At 42.1% G+C, this 21,864-nt stretch overlaps 1 protein-coding gene across 3 annotated transcripts in view; it reads right to left on the bottom strand.

The window, feature by feature from the left end:
- The window catches only part of LOC135225699 (extracellular matrix organizing protein FRAS1-like), a 409,627-nt gene that overhangs the window by 65,037 nt on the left and 322,726 nt on the right, over positions 1 to 21,864 (bottom strand). For all 3 annotated transcript variants that reach the window (XM_064265056.1, XM_064265057.1, XM_064265058.1), the window contains 2 exons: positions 18,276 to 18,482; positions 17,376 to 17,662 (listed from right to left, as the gene is read on the bottom strand). In XM_064265056.1, coding sequence (XP_064121126.1) covers positions 17,376 to 17,662; positions 18,276 to 18,482 — 494 coding nt within the window. The remainder of the gene's footprint in view (positions 1 to 17,375; positions 17,663 to 18,275; positions 18,483 to 21,864) is intronic.

The raw sequence follows: 21,864 nt of genomic DNA, 5'->3' as shown, positions 1-21,864 counted from the left end.
TCATTCTTTATTGTTTTTGCCATTACACTATTATATATTACTATGTCTAATATAAGTTAATTTTAAGTACTTTATATTGATTGCTTTCTGTATCATACCATTGTTTAGGATAAGTTAGCTTTAAGTACTTTGTTTGTATACTGTAATGTCCCTGATTCACTTATATTATATATCTCTTTTTTACTATTGGGTTTCATTTGTCCTTATTCCCATCTTGTCTGTTTCTCTGGTACTATTTCATAGGCTGACACGAGATGAGCCCAGAAAAGGGATTTTGACATAGGAAAAATCTATTTCTGGGTGATTGGCTCGTGTCGCCCTATGAAATATCCTTAAGATCATTATTTCTAGGTAAAATTAATCTAAATTTACCAGAGAAAAACAAAATTAAGAAAATGTCAGTAAAACTGACTCGCTCACTCTATAAAAGAAGTGTCGGTAGGGGAATATAGGCGAGTGGGATCACTACCACGAGTCATCCACCATTTAGACCTTCCAACATAAAATCCCCACCAGAGAGAGCTGATACTAAAGGGTGATGCGGCCGCTACTACTACTACTACCGACGCCATGGACAGCAGCGCCCCTAGCGGTCATCCTTAATCTATGAACATCTTGTCCTGCAGGGTGGGTAAAAGAAAACAGGGTGGGTTTCATAGGGCGACACGAGCCAATCACCCAGAAATAGATTTTTCCTACGTCAAAATCCCTTATTTGGACTGTCTTGCTCTGGCGTCTTTACACCTGTTTGGCATTTGGCGCCTGATTGGCGCTACATTGTCCGAAAGTCTGAACATCCACAATCGTTTATCAGGAGAAAGGAAAAGGGTGGAAGAAATTCTTTCACTTTGAGCTTATGGCCTCTGCAACAAGGGGAGGTAATTTTAGTCGGCTACATCCAGTAGACGATAGGAAATCTAATAGTCCGAGAGACCAGTCTTCCTCCGAGGAGGATCATACTTGATACTTCAGTTGCTAACGAGCACTCTTCCTACATGTTGACGAGTTCTCTTGTTGCAAAATCTTCCCTATCCTTGCACGAAGGCAGGGAAAGAGCCTGGAAGTTTAAGGAGACTCTGAGCTGAAATTGGGAGGATTCCCGATTTCTAGCTCTTTAAATATATCTCTTCGAACCTTCTGGGAAGTAGTTTTGAGCCCTCATCGTATTCCAAAGACTCTGTCAGCAAACGTTTAAACCTTATCTTCTTTTGTAGATAACAACGTAAATACATTGCCTGGACAACGAATCCTTTATCTGAAAGCGTTGATCCAGGAATAAAAGGTTATAGTTCTTTTGCCAAACATACCATGCTGGCAGGAACCCATTGCCGAGTCTTTCTAGAATTTGATTCCAGATTCCAAGCCCAAAATCTCACTCGTCCTTTTGGTCGATTAGTACCAAGAGAAACATTGATGAGGAGCAGTTCCATCTTGTCAGAAACACGGGAATCTGGAGGCCCAAATAGGATCCCATTGTAACTATAAGATCTCCAAGTCTTGTCGTATAGAGGTATTGTGTAAGATCCCGAAGATCTTAATGCTCTGCTATCTCCAATTCCCTTTATAGAGACAGAGTATAGCCTTTTACTGCGTTCTTTGATAGCAGATATATACAAAGGTAATTCTTCCCTCTGAAAGGGAAGAAAAAACCGCTATGTGGTTCACAGAGGTATCGGAAGAGGACAGTTTCCTCATTCCCTCAAGCACGATCTGTCAGTAATTATATATCTTATCCATGACTACTGTCATTTACCTTGAAACATCCTCTCATTCATGTCCACTTCTGGTCAGTCTGCACGCAGACAGACTCAGAGTGGAGAGGTTGTTAAGGTCCATTTAAAATAGATGTTGAAAGAATATTCAGACTGTCTTGGAAAAGACTTCCAAAACCTGCTGTGAGAAGAACGTGACCTCTGAGAATCCAACCTCTAAGTCTAAAATGAGGCATAACATATATCCTCTCTTTCTTTGACGCCCTTTGTCTTACATTCTGTAAAGAGTTTATCTTTTAGGGGAAAAAAGACTAAATTTTATTCCCCTTTCTATAACATAAAGATGGCGTATATTGCTACCTCTCTCTTATATTCTTTCTTCCTGTCCTCGTGCGTGGGCAACGAGAGAATGGAAAAATTCTATCATCGTTATTCTGCAAAACAAATTATTATTATCCTATTCTCCTACTAACTGATCCAGGATCGAGGAGAATCATTCAAGATTCCTATCCTAGGACATCAGGCCGTAATGTACGGTTCAGATACTTGAAAGAGCCTCTCACCCAATACTGAGAGCTCCTACAAGTCTTTTCCAGTACCAAAACATTACAAGGTCTCCCTTGTTATATGTTTACATAGGAGTAGGATAATATACCATCCTGTTAATAACAATGAAAGAGGAGAAAGAGGAGCTGCATGGTTCAAGGGACTAGCCGAAACGTGCAATAAAAAAGGGGTTGCCAAGGTCTTTCTAAAACCTGCACCCAGATTAACTTATGAGTCCGATATATTTTCTATCACTTGTCTCATAAGGTTGAGGAAAGCGAGAGACCTCTAAAGATATCAGTTCTCTTCACCATGTAAAGGTCTATAAAGCAGAAGAACCCACTTATCCTGACACGTACTACGTTCGCCTGTGCGATATCTAGAATAATTGTCAGTAGAAGGTTGATCTGGCAAAAAGAGTTTCTCCCAAAACAACTCCTCTTGCCAGGAAAGAAGTCGCTCACCGACCACTATATTACCTGACATGAGAAGTCTGTTCTTGTTAGAGACTTCCGCAATTTCAGTTATCCTGACAAGGGCCACGGCCGCCTGTGGCGAACAACTTGTGTCCCTGTCAGGAAAAAACTGATCTTGTGTCAGTTCTAAAAGAGGAAACTCTTGGAAAGTCTATCTCCAAATACTGAGAAATTGGAGATCCTGATGTCTTGCGCCTGGCTGACGCCTCGCGCCTGGCTGGCGCTCGCGCCTAGCTGGCGCTCGCGCCTGGTTGGCGCCTATCGCCTGGTTAAAGCCTGGCGCTCGCGCCTGGCTGACGCCTCGCGCCTGGGTGGCGCCTCGCACCTAGCTGGCGCTCGCGCCTGGTTGGCGCCTATCGCCTGGTTAAAGCCTGGCTGGAGCCTTTATGGCCTATTACTTGCAACCTTGGTCAGGAAATCTCGATATCAAAATAAGAAGAGGTGCTGTAAGAATCCTATAATTCTACAGTATGTACTTCCATAGATGGATGTTTCTTCTCAATTTTCCTCTAATACGAGTATATCGGAAGGGGAATTATTCTTTCCTCGGTTAATTCTTCCGTATCTCCCCCCCCCCTTTTTTCCTGAACGAGAAGGACCACTCCAGTGCGAGGGACTGAGTAACTTCCCAGCTCTATGTAGGAAAGCATAATTTGCTCTAAGGTATATCTATTAACTAATTATTTTCTAGTTAGAGCCAGGCGTCTGGCTGGCGCTTATGATTCCTTATGGCATGGTTTGAGGAAAAGGAAGAAGCAGTCTACAGGAAGACTGTTCGTCTTCTTCTTGCTAAGAGATCTATGAAGAAGACTTCTCGCAGGTTCTCACAACTCTTTGCAATAAATGTTAGACATACTTTAACAGTTATTATCGTCGATCGAGGTTCTCACGGACTCGCAAATTCTTGCATTGCTTTTATTTAATAACTCGCTCAAACGAGAAATATTTTGGATGGTGCTCTAGGCTTATTGCACCAAGCTGGCGCAATTTGCGCCAGGGTGGCGCAACTTGCGCCAGGGTGGCGCATCTGCGCCAGGCTGGCGCCTCCTACTAATTATCTTTATGTTATGTGCCAGAACATCTGTGTCTTTATGGTACCCGACATCCTTTCATATGTTAATTCCGTTCTTATTATGAAAAACTTTTATATACGTAGTATAATCCATTCAGGGAAACCATTTCCCACTAAAAGAATGTTTCCCATCCGACTCATACAACTTCTGCGCAATATCCGATTCTAAATACGGTTGTGTCCTTCTCGAAGACTTAACCATACCGTAGTCTTTGAAGTGAATCTCTATTACATCTCTCTTCTCACTAAGTATGTATTCTAATAAGTCATGCTTTCGTAAGTATGAGTGCATTAAATAATATCATGTTCTGCTGCATTAGAATCCTTTAATCATGTTACCTACGGTAAACAGCATTGAAAGGTTCTAATATCCTTCTTATTGAAAGATTCCTAACAAAAGGCAGACAATATTTTATTTATGATAGCTTCAGTATTCCCTCAATCCGAGGCTAAGACCACGATTGTAGGGAAGAGATACGGTTAGTTATCCCATTCCGCAGGAGAGAGAGCTGTAAACGACCTCTCACGACTGAGAACAAGATGGTACTGCGACTGCGTTGGTCTTCAAAGCGAAAGCAGTCTGGCCTTCCCTTTCCAGAGTTGCCAGTTACTCCATTAAATAAAGGAATCTTATAAATTATTATCGAACTTCAGGAAGTTTTTATATAAGCATAATTAAGCTAACGAGACTTCGACAAGTCTAGAAACTAAATAGGTGTCGTCTAAACAATTCTTTTAAACCTATTCCTTCCTAGGAAAGTCCTAGAAGGGTACTGGTAATTCATGGAAACCTCTTCTAACATGAAGAAAAATGTTCTATCCTGCTCTCAATCCACCAATAAAGATATGCTTCTCCGATCACTTCTCGAAGACACGACAGCATCATATAACTCATACTCTAGCCTAATAGAATCCTCTATAATACTGTTACATTAAGGTAAACCGTATTAATTTAGGAAATTTTGTAAGGGTTTCACTTGACCATTATAGCATAAATTTTGGTATGTGTCTATGCCTTGCCATACCGTAGTCCTAAGGCGATTTGTCCTAAGCATGGTAGGAGCTAGAAGCTTAAAAGTCATACATATATGCTTTATCACTCAACGAGATCCATATAATTCATTCGATTGACAAACAATCTAAATCGTTCTCATCATAATAGATTTATATCTAATAATGCACCGATGGGGAATCTTATGTTGAAATAACAATTTCATACCCCCATGGGATAGCGCTCTCGTCTAGTTGCGAAAAAAAAATGTTCGAACAATGACTTTATCACAAAAGTTATCGAATGATCTCTAATATTAGAAGGCGCTAAATCGTCGCCTGATTCCGAAAGGTGGATCGATTAATGTCATTCTCATTTTGAATAATTCTACCAGAAGGCATTATACGAGGATCTTCGCCAATTTCATTCATTTGAAGTTCTATCCATCGAGGAACCGTAGGCATAAAAAGGGAGAAACACTGTTTAAGGATGCCTTTCCAATGGCTATCCCTGGCAGTCTGGGACGCTCTACAGAACCTGCCGAGGGGACGCCTGACCGGTGGGGATTCTCTGAAACCTCCTTACGGTTTTCGACATTCCTTCTCCTCTGGGCTTGTGAGCTTGGAAGAGGTCTAGACCTGAGAGCGAGACAGAGCCGATCAGACGCACCCTCCATTGTAATGGGGGAACACTATATTCACTTCTTACGTTCTAAGAGTTCGCATTTGAACTATATCCAAAGTCTACAATTTGCAAATATGATATTGTAGATTCTGCGGAGTAAGAAGGTGATGAGGATGCAACAACTACTAGTACTGTTACTACTATAATTGCTCGTTAACACAAGAGCTAATAAAGCTTCTAAAGGATAGTTACTTTTCTGACTTCCCCAACTAGGAAGAAAGATATACATTTCCTCAATCAAACTCTAACACTTATTTGTATTAATGAATAATTATAAGTAATTCCCTTTCATGAAAGAATAAGTAATTCACTTTCGTGAAAGTGGATGAGTGTCTACCGAAAACTTCGGTAGTTACACGTCACTAATCTTCTAAATTTTCGAAGTTAATTTTATCAAAAAATTCTAAAAGTTAACAAAAGCGTATGCCGAACCAAAGATCCATTACTTCCCTGTAAAAGTTAGCCCAGACGATCGATGGCGATGAAACACGAAAATCCATAGGAGGAACTGCAAACGTTGTTTACATTCCAAGCGACAGAAAAAATATGAATTAGAAAACGGGTATGGTTCCTATTCCCGCCACCCAGCGGCGGGGGGGTAGATCACCTGACCTACCTGCCGCGTGTGCCGCGAAATTCGAATTTCTGTCGGACGACGGAGTAATAGCTATGTATATATCTGACAGGTAAGTTGAATGTATAAAAATGCACTTTTTGTGATAAAACTATTAAAAAACCAAGTATGAAAATTTTTAGTGGGTTTTTCTTGAGTTTTAACTAACAAAATAGGCTGTTTTTAGCATTTTCATAGGGGTTCCAAACATTCGCGGATTCTAACTATTCACGGGGGGGTCTGGTACGCATTCCCCGCGAATATGGGGGGACCACTGTACATTGATGTGAAATTGGTGGAACGTCTCCGACCATGTTCCTTGAGTCTTTTTTGAACTGTGAGTATCCCCTCCAACCACTCAGTGACGCGTCTGTATGAAATGTCAAAGACGGCGGAGGGAATTGCAGTGGTACATGTTTTGGACAAGTTCCTGTGCTTCGTCTATGGCCGAAGCTTTTTTATTAGGAGGGATGGAATCACTAAGACTTTGTCTCTGAGATTGGTGTTGGCTCTCTTTCTCCAGACTCGATTGATATATTTCAATCTGGCTTTTAGTAGGATGTCTGTTACCGATGCAAATTGAAGTAAGCAGAGGATCCTCTCCTGAGTACGACGAGAGGCCCTCTTGTTCTTGAGGAACTGATTTGTAGCTGCCGCTATCTGCTTGGACTTCCTGAGTGGAAAAGACAGTCTGTATTTTATTATTAGGTCTCATTGAATTCCCAACCATTGAAAGTGGGAAGCTAGTTCCAGCTGTGATTTCTCCCTGTTTACCTGGAAAACCCAGAAACTCCAGGAAATTTATTACCTTGGCTGTCGACCTGCGGCATTCCTCGATGCTGGCTGTCCAAATAAGCCAGTCATCTAGGTAAGCTACTAACATGATCCCCTTGGATCTTAGTTCTTTGATTATCATCTCTCTCAGCTTGGAGAATATTCTGGGCGCAATGTTGAGCCCGAACCGCATCACCCTGAATGAGTAAGCTTTGTTCCCTAGCTTGAAGCCTAGGTATGGAGAGAAGTTCCTTGCTATCGGAACATGATAGTAAGCGTCTGTAAGATCTATAGAGGTGGTGATGGCCCCATGGGGAAGTGAGGTCCGCACCTGCAAGACTGACAGCATATGGGACTTGTTGCAAAGAATGTATGAACTGAGTTTTGCCAAGTCCAGAATCACTATTCTTTTGTCTGATTCCTCCTTTGGAACAGTAAACAGACGCCCTTGAAATTTTAGACTCCTTATTCTCTTTATTACCTTCTTTTGCAGGGGTCTTTGGTGTAGTCTATCAGGTCCGTTGTTGGGATCTGAAAGAAGTTTAAGGCTGGTGGGGGCCTTTCTTCCATTTCTATCCTAGGCCCTTGGAGATTATACTGTGGGCCCAAGGACTGGAGGTCCAATGATCTCGGTAGAGAAATAACCTCCTTTCTACCTGCGGGCTCTCACTGGTTGGCTGCAGGTTTGAACCCTCTGCCTCCTCTAAAACCTCTACCCCTTGAGTCGGGTGCTACCTGTGGCTCTGCTGCTACCCGCATGCCTGTGATAGCTACGAAGGGATTCCCTAGCTTCATAGGCGGAGTTAAAGGCGGGGGAGGTCATGATGGCTGTCGAGGTTGAGGGTTGTTGTGCAGGCGGAGTCTGTAGCAAAACATATTGCTGCTGAGGCTGAGCCTTTGAAGTTGAAGGCTTCCCAACTTGAGATATTGGGAAAGCCTGGACAACTATTTGGGATCGAGAGGGATTATAGGGGTTGTGCCTCCTCGCCCTCTTTCTTAATCGAAGTTGCTGACCGGGTACTTCGAACTTCCGTTTGGAAGGAAGTCCCCACCTGACCCGGAGGCTCTGATTAGCTCTGGCTGCCTCCCGCAAGACATTGTCAACCTCTGACTGAGGGAACAAGCTTGCTCCCCAGATTGATGATTTTATCAACCTGTTCGGCTCATGTCTGATGGAGGCCTCTGCCAAGACATATTTTCTACAGTTTGTCTTGCTAATCCAAATTCATACAGGTCTGACTGAAACGTTTATAATAGGTTTTTCGTCAGGACCTGGAATACTTGTTTGTCTTTATATGTGGAAGCTACCAACTCCATTGAAGTGACGGAGTTGAAAGACCTCGCTAATCTAGATCTTGCCTCAAATTCGACCTTTGTTAGGTTCTCCAGAAGCTTGGGAAGCCTGTCATAGAATAAGGCAGAGGCACAGTCCACGTCCAGTTTACCTGCCGTAAACGTGGCCGGGGCTTCATTATAGAATTCCCTACCCGCAGGCAGGAGAAGGGATGTGGCCTCTGTTTCCTTCAAAGCGGGGATGGGTTTTTCCTCTGCTAAGGCTTGCAAGGTCAGTTCTGCCACCTTGTCGGTGCAAGGCAATGGAACTTGCTCCGGGGTCACAAACATGGTTTATGTGCCCTTGTAAGGCATCAATGTAGTGTTGACGCACTCCCAATCGGCCATGGTGCGTGCCCAAACATTTTGGGCTTGTTCCCTTGGGAAGATAACCGTTTCTTTTGAGACTTTGTCCACTCTCACTAGCGCGTCCTCCGCTAGTCTGACAAACCCGGGGGAAAGGGAACTGGAGGCCTGGTGGGAAGAGCTCAAAGTCCTCTAGAGGACAAGTACCATACCCTTCAATGGTTAACTTCCCACCTACATATGGAGCATGAATAGCAAGCCTCCATGGATTATTCTTATGGAAGGGGGGGAGCTTAGAGGCATCCGGCACCGCCCTCGAAAGCGCCGGAGATTTGGGGTTGAGCAAACTGGTCATCATTATTTGTAGCGGTTTGATCTGCTCAGCCACTAATTCAGAAACTGACTGGCTGGCGATTTCAGGTCCGGAGGCGCGTCGCAATGATTCAAACCTCTCGTCTACTGCTTCTCTAACCTTCAACATGAGAAGTTAGCGAGTAAATCATGATCTATGCCGGACTCCGTTGCCTGGGGCTTGGCGGACTTCGGTCTCGATCCCTTCAAGGGGAGAGAACCCCTGGCAGCAAGTGACCTGTCATACGACGTCGACGGTCTTGGGGCCGGAGATGATTTGGTCGCCGCTGACGGAGTCGGCTTTAATCCCTTGGGCAGGGATTTCGGTCTGACATTTTTCCCCTTGGAACGCGCCGACCGTGCGCTGTCTCAAGTATGGTGGGGCTTGGGGAAGCCCAGAAAGGAAGAGGAAGAAGAAGGGGTGGGGCTAAGGAGACTACTTGCCTCTTTCACCTCGCCACTTACCTCATCCAGGGCCATCGGCTCTTCATGAATGTTGATGGCCGCTACGTCAGCCATCAATCCTTCTTGGTCCTCCGTCAGGTGGACCAACTTCGCTCAGATGGCATTGATGATGGAGACCGCCAGACTTGGTTTCACGCATGTAACTTAAACTAAATCCAAATATTGGATTTTGCTAGCTGATTTCAGATTATGTCACTGAATAATTTCAATTCATGTCTAATTTATGACTGCCCACTCCCTATCTCATTCTAGGGACTAATGCAAACCTAGAATTTTAGCTCTGGTACTCGCTGAACCTGAGAGGAGGACGGGCCTCAACTCTGTATGGCTGGCTGGGCCAGAAGGCTACATGCAAACTAAGCAATTGCATGGTTTTCAAAAATTGAGAAGTTGAGCTACGCAGGCTAGACTCAACGCTACGGTGGCGGAGCCATAGTGAGTCATTGTCCGTCGGTACCGCATGGGTCCGTCGTTATCCACTGTATTTATATTAGCTGAACCGGAGGGCTACGTATAAGCGTAGGCGCCTATTAAAATTTCGAGAACGAAAAACTGATCAGCAGTAGGGTTTATCGGAAACTCTGGTAGCGGATGTGAGGGTGAGTCACTCTCCGTAGGTACCGCAAAGGTCCGGAGTTATTCCCTGTCGATCATCCCACCCTTGGCTCACCTGAAGTCTCATTTCCTTTTGTCCTAGCCGCTGGCTGTAGAATCATTGGCGATGGCGAGTCAGGGGAAGAAAATTCCGCACCTGACAATGACTACCTCCATTAAAAAGGGGGTTGGGGACAAGCCCCATACTCCAATTCCACTGTAACGGAGACGTAAGGAGAGACAACAGAGCGTGTAAGTAAATACGAGGCGCCGGAGCTATGTACGCCATTGGCAGAGCTCTGGCACTCTAGCACTGGGCTAAGTATCTCTTACTCGCCGTCCCCTGTTCCATCCGTCCGTCCTCCCCCCCCCCCCCCCCCACTTACGTGTAACTCAAGCGGACGTCTCTTAGCAAGAATACTAGTACCGCGAGTTATAATGGATCGGCTGGGCCGAGCCTATAAGTGGGGGGGAGGGAGGGTTAAGGGGGGCAGGGGGTCGGACATGGTAGCCTGGCTGTCTACCTGACCAGGGGTGGCCACCTATCAACGGTTGCTAGGCTACCACTGTAGGGGTAATAGTGTGACTGGGCATTGCTCGTCGTGATTGGTACAACAACCGGTTGATGTGGCCCCCGATCGAGAGGAGTAGCCTACTACTAAAGGTTAAACCCAAGGAGGCTAGGCCTAGGCGACTGATTACCCGACCACTTATAACCCAATACTACATATGGAACAATGACGATCATGGATATATATATATATATATATATATATAATATATATATATATATATATATATATATATATATATATATATATATATATATATATATATATATATATATATATAATATATATATTATATATATTGATAACGAGGCTATGACGAGTGCTACAAGTTCAAATAAACTTTAGAAAACTACCCGATATGGATCTAGCTGGCTAACCGAAATTGCTAACGACACGGAAAGTTAGGCTAAATCACCTCTAGGAAAACATCATGTGGACATTGTCCTCAACTTAAACCTATCAAACTCGAACTTATTCGATTCAGACTGGCCAGGAGGAAAAATTCACAGTGCGGTTCCTTTATTGAGGTATAAGGGTAATTGATAATGGCAGTTAACTACCTCTTAGTTTACTGGTTGAACTGGTTGAAAGAGTTTAATAAAACCTTCTCTCTCTGTCCCACAAACTAAGCTACTGAAAGCTTATTGTACATAATATCTTAAAATACTGTTATTATAACAAGACGAGCTCGAACACACCCCTGAGATGTTGGGGGGGCGGGTAGTGTTCACGTAAGGGGAGCAGTTTAAACCAAGTGTACTTGCTTAACCCCCCGTTCACCCCATGGGTATGTCATGAGCGCGATCGGTCTGACTACGTTATAAAATTATATGAACTTGTGATTAGATACTTTTATTATAATATTACATTCCTAATTCATTTCAAAATTAGTTAAAAATGCGTACCAAAGTTACATGCGTATTTGCTCATGTTTATGAAATGGCAGGGATTTGCCGCCGTTCCCGTACTTGTTTTTACGGGCCCGAATGGCTAAAATCGAAAGTCCCGCAAGCTTATAACTTACGGAAAACGTAATTGGGGTACTCAACTTTGATGCAGGAGTAATATCCAACATGGTCATTGTAGGATTGCACAGAAATTCACTGATTAAACTGAGCGAAATTATTATCCTATTAGTCATGCACTAGTTCTAAACAGGAATGATAGGGGCTCTCGGGTCGTGGTGGAGCAGGGTAGTAGCGGCGAGGGGGGAGGTGTTGCCATGTAACGGCCCATCTCTAGAAGGGGATTTTGGAAAGGGAATTTCTAATTGGCAGAAGACCTGTGAATAGTGGCTTCCACTCGCCTTGTACTTTATACACAACATCCTTAGGGTGCTCGCGCAAGGGTAGTAACCTCAGCATACCATGCTAGCTTTTTTCTCTAGTATATCTAGAACAAATTTATACTAGAAAAGGCATAAGCAGGAACCTTTTCACCGGCGAACACAGGTCGAACCCAGAAATATACTATACATGTGTAAATGTGGACATGCACATATGTAATATGAATATGTAAATATGTATATGTGCATACCATTGTGTATATGTATCTGTACATATACATATGTATACAAATGTATAAGTATGTATGTCTAAAGAAAATAAAAATACTGAAATATATATGTATATACTTATATACACATACATATATATACATACATATAAACACATATGCATATTACAGGCAGTCCCCAGCAAGGCACTGTACCCTAAAAACTGCCTTAACCTGAATCATCATGATTATAATGGGAATAAAAAGCACTTGCAGCGCTGTAAGTCCGGGTTACAGTGCCATACAGCAGGTAACGATGCTGTAAATCCACTTACGGTGCTGAAAAATTGTGGTTAACATGAGGCAAACGCTATAAGTTCAGAACGATGTAACCCAAACCTGACATAACCTGGTGACTGCCTGTATATATATAAACATGGTATACATACATTATACATATGTATATAGGCAGTCCCTGGTTATCTGCGGACTCCGTTAACAGTGATCCCGTTTTATGGTGCTTGTCTAGCACCATAAAATTGGCGATTTATGGTGCCATAACAGGCTGAGTTTTGGTTGTCGGCATCATAAGGTGCAGATAATAGTTATGGCACCATAACATACCTAACAGAGGCACCATTAACCAAAACTTGGCGCTTATAAATCACCGAGTTTCAGTTAATGGAGGTTTTAACTTATCAGCACCCCTTTGAGAATGGTATCGGCCCCCAATAACCAGGGACTGCCTGCATATACTACATATGCACACAGAAACACTAAATGTTTTCCATTCTGGATGGGAAACAAATATACGGTAAAAAGTGTCTGCAAACAGTTTGTAAACTTTGTTTGCAAACTTTGTTTCCAAACAATGTTTTCTAGTGTGGACCGGCCTTTATGGTTTTATTCCCACTTTTGTGAATCAGGGGATACTGAGCATTAGACAGCATGCTGAGGTTGAGGTTGAAGTGCAAAATTGGTGAGGTTATAGTTTCACCTGTTTATCAGTTTCACCAAGACAAAATTTAGAATATACCTCCCCTTAGGGCTCAGCTGACCTATCATGATGTAGGCCATAGCTTTGTTCTACTCATATATCAAGAAAGAAGGGGAAAGAGAAGAATGGCCTTTGGTATGGTTACACACCAATTCCTTTATCAAATTGACATGTGCCAAACTCCAAGATTCTGTTCTTGTAGAAAGGGTCTCTTAAGAGATTGGATTCTCTTGCTAGTTAGACAGCAATCATTAATGCCTCGAGACCTTCCTAAACAAGTCTGATTCATACAGGGAGATTATGATCCTCATCTCCATAAAACTACACAAGTCAGCATTGACTGTACTCAGTCAAACAACCTAGATGTTGTCTTTTTTAGGTGCCAATGTCATGTCCAAAAAAGGTGTCAATGTCATGTCCAATAATATAACCATGGGGAAAGCACAAGATCCAAAAAGCCAAGAAGTTGGACAACCCATCTTGCTTGCGTTCCTAGTTCCAACTGCATTTGTTCATTTTCCATAGTAATGTGAATTGCCAGATCTTCATACATGAAAACTATTTATCTCAATGTAATAGGAAAGTTTTTTGACACAGACATCAGTACATAATAATCTTTGAGCCTTGTAGTGATCTACCTCCACCTACCAGGCAACTGGAACTCATTCTATAGTTAATGTAGGGAGAGAGTTAGTGTTCCAAATCACAGTAGCTGGTTTTCATTTCCAGCATGGCAGAAATGATTGTCAGTCTTAGCCAAAAGGGGTTGTAGTTTTATCTGTGACTTCTTCCAGATGTACAGTAGCAAATTTTTTTAACATTCTAACATGAACAGCAGTTTTCAATGGCATATTATTTTGACAGATGACAATGCAGCATGATTTTCTGCACTCATCCATGATTTTGGAATTCCTTCATTTTTAAACCAATCTTTCCAGGCAAACAAGTTCATGAGTTCAGGGATGCAACATGCAGGGGGTTTGACTTATTCTATCTTGTGAGAACAGTAGAACAGGGGGGTCTCTGCTTTGGGTAACAATCCTCATCCTAGCCACCCATCAGTTTCATCACCTTTTCCTTTATTTCCTTTAAGACGCATTACTAACATATGATCTCTGACATTAGTGACTATATTTCAAGGCCTTTTCTGGGCTCAGCCTGTGTCACTCCATGAAATGCTTCCTTTAGTGTTCATTTCTAAGGTAAAATATTGCTATAATTACCGTAGAAAAACTAAAATAGTAATGCCAGAGTAAACTGGCTCACTCACCTTTAATAAAGGTGTCGGTATGGTATCTGGGGCGAGTGGAAACCACTACCAGAGGTCCCTTGCCAATTAGTCTCTCCCTTCCTCAATATCCCTCGTCTACAGAGGAGCCAATCCAAGGCCCTACTACCCGCTACTACTAAAACTAGCACCTTTGTTTTCATTCCTTTCAATAGCATCGTTCACACCAAACGCATTTTTTCCTGTGCTGTGTTTTTCGTCTGGATTTATCCACTTTTGTTCATCATCATGGATCGTCAAGCTTCTGCATCCAAGTTAAGTACTGCGTTTAATGTTTGAGATAATTTTGAGACGGTTTTTGGCATATTGAGCCAAGTTATCTTAGGTTATATGTGTAAGCGGTAACACGTGCATTGCTGTTCCCGCGCCGACTTCTCTTGGCTCGCCAGCCGCGTGATGATTCCCTGCTTTGTTGCACCAATTGGTCTCCCATACTAATTGGTCTCGATTGCACTTGAGCAGTACCCTATTTAATTTATTTTAAGATGCATTTGCCATTGACGTGTTTATTTATTAGTCCGTTCATGAGGGATAGCTTACTTCTGAACCGCATGCTTTCGGTCGTGGCGTACGCTTTCCTTTCTTGCATGGAGGTTGTCATATCAACCCTTGTTTATCAGTAAGATAGTATCTTTAGACTTGATTGCCTTTATGAAAGGACCCTAGTTCCTTCGTAGCCCTTTCCGTCCTTGAGCCACCCTGGCCGTTTGCCCCTCGATCATTCGTTACGGCATCTAGGCTAGGCCGCTCTTGAGTTTCTAGGCTAGCATTTCCATCATTGGATTTTGCTTAACCTAGTTTCTCAAGGACCATTTCTTTCTCTCTCGCTCCATATTTCATTTCCAGCATGACAGAAATGATTGCCAGTCTTAGCCAAAAGGGGTTGTAGTTTTAGCTTCTCAGTCCTTTTCACCTGTGACTTCTCCTTCCAGATGTACAATAGCAAAATTTTTAACATTCTAACATGAACAGCAGTTTTCAATGGCATATTATTTTGACAGATGACAATGCAGCATGATTTTCTGCACTCATCCATGATTTTGGAATTCCTTCATTTTTAAACCAATCTTTCCAGGCAAACAAGTTCATGAGTTCAGGGATGCAACATGCAGGGGGTTTGACTTATTCTATCTTGTGAGAACACTAGAATAGGGGGGTCTCTGCTTTGGGTAACAATCCTCATCCTAGCCATCCATCAGTTTCATCACCTTTTCCTTTATTTCCTTTAAGACACATTCCTAACATATGATCTCTGACATTAGTGACTATATTTCAAGGCCTTTTCTCCTACTATGTTACTGGTCCTAAAAGAACCCCATGGTCATACGGCTGCAGCAACCTCTGATGAGTTTGAAGCTGAAGGTGGACTTTCTTCCGCTGAGCTTACAATTCCTAAGATCTGAGTTACTTTGCCATTAAGTGTTTCTGTCTTACACACAACTCCCTTTTGTTCAAGAGGACACAGATTCTGAAACGTATGATCAGTTCTAAATAGCTTTGAGCAGATTCTTTCCAGTTAAATTGTGACTTGTCTTAATTATAAGTACGTACATTGGGATTGTAAAATAATTAACTTTTTCTAAAACTAAGTTAATTATTACAGTAATTATTCATAAAAACCCATTGCTCATAATGGGTTCCTACAGCCCTACAGCCCCACTTTCACACAGCTCAGGAATTAGACATAGGAAAAGGACTCCTTTGGTAACCTGTATCCACTGAAACCACCCATGGTTGACTAACATTTTCATTTAATCTTATTTGGAATACAGCATCTGGAATCTCTTTCATTATAAGACATGAGCCAATTTTAATTAATTTTGAAAGTGTTGCATTTTCGGTAACTAATAATCACAGAGAATGCACATAACTGTACAAGCAGTCCCTGGGTTACAGCAGGGGTCCGTTCCCAGCAGGGCCCTGTAAGCTGAAAATCGCCTTAACCCGAATCATCATAAATACAGTGGTCGCCCTGTATTCGCAGAGGATAGGCTACATACCAGACATCCCCGCCCCCAGAATGTTTAGAATCCGTGAATAGTTGGAACCCCTACAAAAATTCTGAAAACAGCCTATTTTGGAATTGTAGTTTTATCATAAAAAGTGCATTTTATGATGAAATTGATAAAAAAAAAAAAGACCAGGAATTTATGGGTATTTCTCATAGAAAAATACCATGAATAGGCGAGTTTCCCATATAAGGGCAGTCCCCGGGTTACGACGGGGGTTCCGTTCTTGAGACGCGTCGTAACCCGAAAATCGCCGTAAGCCGGAACATCGTCAAAAATCCTAAGAAAACCTTACTTTTAATGCTTTGGGTGCATTGAAAACTATGTAAACTGCATCCTTATTGCATTTTTCATAAAAAAAACCTTCAAATATTGATTATTTTGCATTTATGGTGTCATATTTCATATGCCTGATCAGTGTTGTAGGCATCGTAACCCTGGAAATAATTTCTGATGAATATAATTGAAAAGCGCCTTAACCTCGGAACATTGTAAGTCGAGAGTGTCATAACCCGGGGACTGCCTGTAATAGGTAGATATGGTCCAGAGAGAAATCCGCGAATTTGTGAGTCTGCGAACCGGGAGAACGCAAATAGAATGGAAATATGTAAATAGCACTTAAAGTGCTGTTACAGCGCCGTAAGCCCGGTTTACAGAGCCATAAAGCCGGTAATGGTGCCGTAAATCCACTTACATCACTGAAAAATTGTGGTTAACAGCACCATGAGGTAAACGCCTTAAGTCCGGAACGACGTAACCTGAAACTGATGTAACCTGGGGACTGTCTTACCAATACACTTGTGTACTAATTCAAAGAAAAACTTAATACATGTAGTTGACAGAAAGCACAACAATGAAATCTAAAATCCCTGTGGATTTCTGTTAATTAATATCCGGTTTCTAATATATAATTACATTTCCAACACCAACACATGTTTCCTTTCAAAGGAATGTTGAAATTCTGCATCAAGAAATAAGAACTTGCGAGTCAGATTTCTAAACATCTGAGCCACAGAAAATAAGACCTTGCCTTTGCTCTCTACAATATATGTGAACATGATGATACAATATATGACAAGGACAATGCAAGACAACTAACCTGGTTGCTCAGTACATTATTGCTGGAATCAGTGACATTGAAGATCAAATTTTCTGTTACATCTTCAGGTCCAATTTCTACTATTGAAGAATAGTTAACGAGGCCATAAACTATATCTGACTGGGTAAATTTATCTGTTCCATTTATGATTCTTGTAAATCCTGAGGGCTCAGTGATGACAAGGTTGCCATACTCGGACTGTGTTGTAAGAGTATATACTAATTCATCATCACTTGAATGAACATCCGTAAAGTGAAGATGCCAACTTGTTATCACCTTTGATTCATCTGAAAGATTAGGAAGCAATGAAATTCAATAACACTGAACTGCTCTCCATAGATTAATTTGAATACTGTACAGCAATGAAGTTATAATACACAACCAAGTTCAGTACAGCATACACCATTATTTGTTTTTCTTTCATCTCAAATGCCACAAAAAATTAAATTTTGCTGCTTGTTTGGTGTCTCACTCTTTTAGTTGTTCTTTTGGTATCATTTTAGTCTGTTTTTCATTTGTAAATTCAACTTCAAAGTCATTCATCTAATGAAATAAACTTGGCTTACAAACAAAGCTTCATGAAACCATATTCCATTGTAACAGAAAGTTTGTGATTACTAATAATTTTCTAAATGCATTTCAATACTGTAATAATATAATATGCAAAATGTATAACAGAATCAAGATATTTGCTTTACCCTTAACAAAATTGAAAAATATGAACTTCCATAACAGACTTGCTACCAGGAGCATGCAGGCATGAAAATAGTTCCATATTAAATTATGTCATTAAATAACACTAATTTTCTTTTATTTTAACCATAGCAGAGACCATTAACACTTTCATTCACATTTTATTGAGTAACCTACACCTTGAATTAACTATAAAAACTGTCTTACACTCTGAAAGTGATAGGGAGAAAGAAGCATTACTGCCTCTTATGGGTTGCTGCTGATCCTCATGGCGAATGATAATGGATATCCTGGTTGATGCTTCGGATCTCAGCCCCAATGCCACAAACACAATGTAATCATATGTAGAATCAGATCCATCATGAACATACTTCATAAGAGACCTCTGTAGTTCCTCTTGAATCAAGCTATCCTCTGCAAAATCCCACAATACATTCTTCAATTTATGACAAATCAACATATAAAGCTCATATTTAATTCTTGAACCTCAGCTTTGCCTTGATTCAACTTTTTACCTTCATTTATGAACACATTATGAAGGATTACCTGAGACATAAAAAATAAAAAGACTCACTGTTTTGGGGGTAATAATAATAGAAATAACAGAAGACATATTTCACGGAGCGACACGGCTGAGCCCAGAAATAAGGTTTTGTATATACTTACCCAGTAATTATATAGCTAAGAGCTTTCTACCTATGGCAGCCTAACAATTGAAAATTTATGCTAGTGCTAGTTACGGTTATGGTGTGGTTAGAATGCCACGCCCACTACTGGGAGTATATGTAGGTAACAACCTGGCAGAGAGCTTCAATTCGTTTTCTGCTCTGAAGTCCATGCAAGGGAAGGTGGGTGGGCTCTGCTCCTATAATTACTGGGTAAGTATATAAAAAACTTAATTTATTATAAAAATATCATTTTTGTATATGGGACTTACCCAGTAATTATAAAGCTGATTACACATTTAATGGGGGTGGGAACCATGGACAAACTATCTCAATACATTACAGATAGTGTAATGAAACTGAAATAAAAAAAATGCCAACATAAGATAATATGCTTGTTGTTTCCTTATCTGGCAAGTGAGCACTGCAGATAATTAAAGCCTCTGGTCAGTGCTCCACTTGACCTGTAGAGACGTGGCTGTCTAGCCCAGAGTCGCCTCTACATAAGTGGGAGCTTTGGAGTCAGGAAGTAAAACCATGTCTCGCAAAGCTAAAAAGGTTGCCCTTGCCCTGGACGAAGACCAGAATCCAATAAAACAAAACAACACAACACCACACCATAACCATAAAACATCGTCACAACCCAACCCTTAAAAAGGAACTGGTGGGCACTCTAGCCACAAATATGCCTCCAGGCTTCCCAACAAACATTGTACCTTATTCAAGGTGGAAAATAAGCAAAGGGAAGTTAGATTCCCTGTGCCTCTTCTCCCAACACCATGCCAGCCACTGAAATCAGTTTCTACATCCTTTAGGTAGTGAGAGGCAATATTGATTTACACTTCCAGAACGTTGCTTGCACAATTTTGTTCAATGACATGTTATGTCTGAATGCGAGGGATGTCGCCACCGCTCTCATTTCATGAGCTTTGACTTTCAAAGAGACCAAACTGTCCTCTTGAATATTAGCATGTGCTTCTGAAATTACATCTCTCAGGAAAAATGAGAAAGCATTCTTGGAGAGAGGGTGGGACAGATTCCTAACCAAACACCAAAGGAGATCCGAAGAACCTCTAACATTTTCTGTTTTTTGTAGATAATATTTTAGGGCCCTGACTGGACATAACTGCCTTTCCTCTTCATTAGGTCTGACAATATCCGTCAAATTCTTAATAGTGAATGCTCACAGCCACAGATTCGATGGGTCCTCATTCTTTGCCAGAAAACCCAAAGAGAAGGAACATACTGCATCTCCTTGTGAAAATCCGACCCTTTAATCTATTGCTCGGATTTTGCTAACCCGCTCTGGCTAGGGCCACTAATAAAGGGATTTTGACAAAGGAAAAATCTATTTCTGGGCCTAACCTGTGTCGCTCCGTGAAATGCTCCTATAACACTCATTTCTAAGGTATAAATATTGCTAAATATACAAGAGAAAAAAGCTATATGGAAAGCCAGGGTTATGCCTGGCTCGCTCACCCTTATAGTGTGTCGGTGTAGAATCTGGGGCGTGTGAAAACCACTACCAGAGGTCCTCTGCCAATTAGAATTCTCCCTTCTCAACATCCCCCGCTCTAAAGAGGGGCCGTTCCACGGCCATCTACTGCCCGCTACTGCTACAACTAGCGCCCCCTCCTTTAATAGCACTGTGCAGACTTACACGTGTGTGTTCTTAGGAAGCCCTTTTTCGCTTATTTTGAGATGTCTGAGCATCAGAAGACTCCCTCATCTAAGTTGAGTACTGCAATTATCAATTTGGTTCTTTTTAGGGTAGCGACGCTAATAATAAGAATGTTTTTTTATGTTTTCTTTGTTGGTACGTAGCGGAAGCCCTGCATGACGCCGCTCCCGAGTCAGCCATTTTATACGATTTCATAACATTCATAAATGACTACTTTCAATTAGTTCCTCATACTGATTGTAGTCATATTTATTAGTTATCTTAGCATTTAATCAAAGAATTTTATGCCTTTTATTATTTATTCGGTTTCCTGACGTGAGAGTCATACACTAGCCTACCTGACCAGACCAAAAAATTGGTTTTGGAAGGTAGGCTAGCCATGGGAGTTCCCGTTATCTAGCTCATTATCATGGCTGACTTTCCAGTCGATTCGTTGGCTGGACGGTCTAGCCAATACTAGATCGCACAATAGCTCTGAAAACGGGGCTAGTTCTTCCACTTGACCAGATCGAAATGCGATTTTGAGGGTGGATCGGCCCTTATTGTGGCCTATGTACGATGTCCTTAGAGCCACCCTGGCCTATCTGACCAGATTGCGATTATATTCCAATTTTGGAGGGTTAGGCTAGCTGCTCAGAGCCACCCTGGCCTACCTGACCAGATCGGTATTCCGATTTTGGAGGGTTAGGCTAGCTGCTCATACGGACTTTCATCCTATCCTCCCCCTTCCTTATTTCCCTCTCGTGTCAGAACCGTTTGTATGATACTATTCATGTTGTATTATTGTTTTAGTGCAAGCCTATTTTAGAGCCAGTTGGCCCAATAGCCTTCTGGTCCTGGTATCGGTTGGTTCACGGCTTCTCGGAGGGTTGTCCCACCTGGCCGGTTGCTGTGACCAACTGATCACGGGTGAGCCACCCCACTCAGCAACCTCCCTCCCCCTGGACCCACCTCGGTGGGGTGATGCAGCTCGCCTACACTACCCTTGGGTAGTGTAGGCTAGAGCCTTATCTTTAGTTGGGGGAGGGTAGGGGTATGACTGGGGTAGGGGTATAGCTCTTGACGCTCGGTGGGTATGTGGCCGGTGGTGTCCACCTCGGCGAGTCCTGGTTGGCCACCTGACTCGTCGCGATGGTATACGCCGTGTTGTTTACCGTGTTTTCGCCACTCTATCCCCGAACCCCTATCCTTTTGCTATCCTCCCGCTCAGGTGGGACCGGGGCTTGGCTAGCGAATTAGTTTTTATTGCATGACTATAGTTGTGATTCCTTATATGATCAAATTCAGGCCTAGGTTTTACCTATTTTCCCTGTTCTGCTCCTGTTAAGCCAGACCCGTGATTATAATATAGCAACGGTGTAGGGGCGGGATACAGTGGATGAACACTGAGCCTATGTCCAGTAGTTTTAATTTAGCCTAAGTTTCACACTCTCAGGGTATGTATCCGGTC

The sequence above is a fragment of the Macrobrachium nipponense genome, chromosome 13 (assembly GCF_015104395.2).
Source record: "Macrobrachium nipponense isolate FS-2020 chromosome 13, ASM1510439v2, whole genome shotgun sequence".
Lineage (NCBI taxonomy): Eukaryota > Metazoa > Arthropoda > Malacostraca > Decapoda > Palaemonidae > Macrobrachium > Macrobrachium nipponense.
This window is presented reverse-complemented; position numbering and strand designations above follow the sequence as displayed.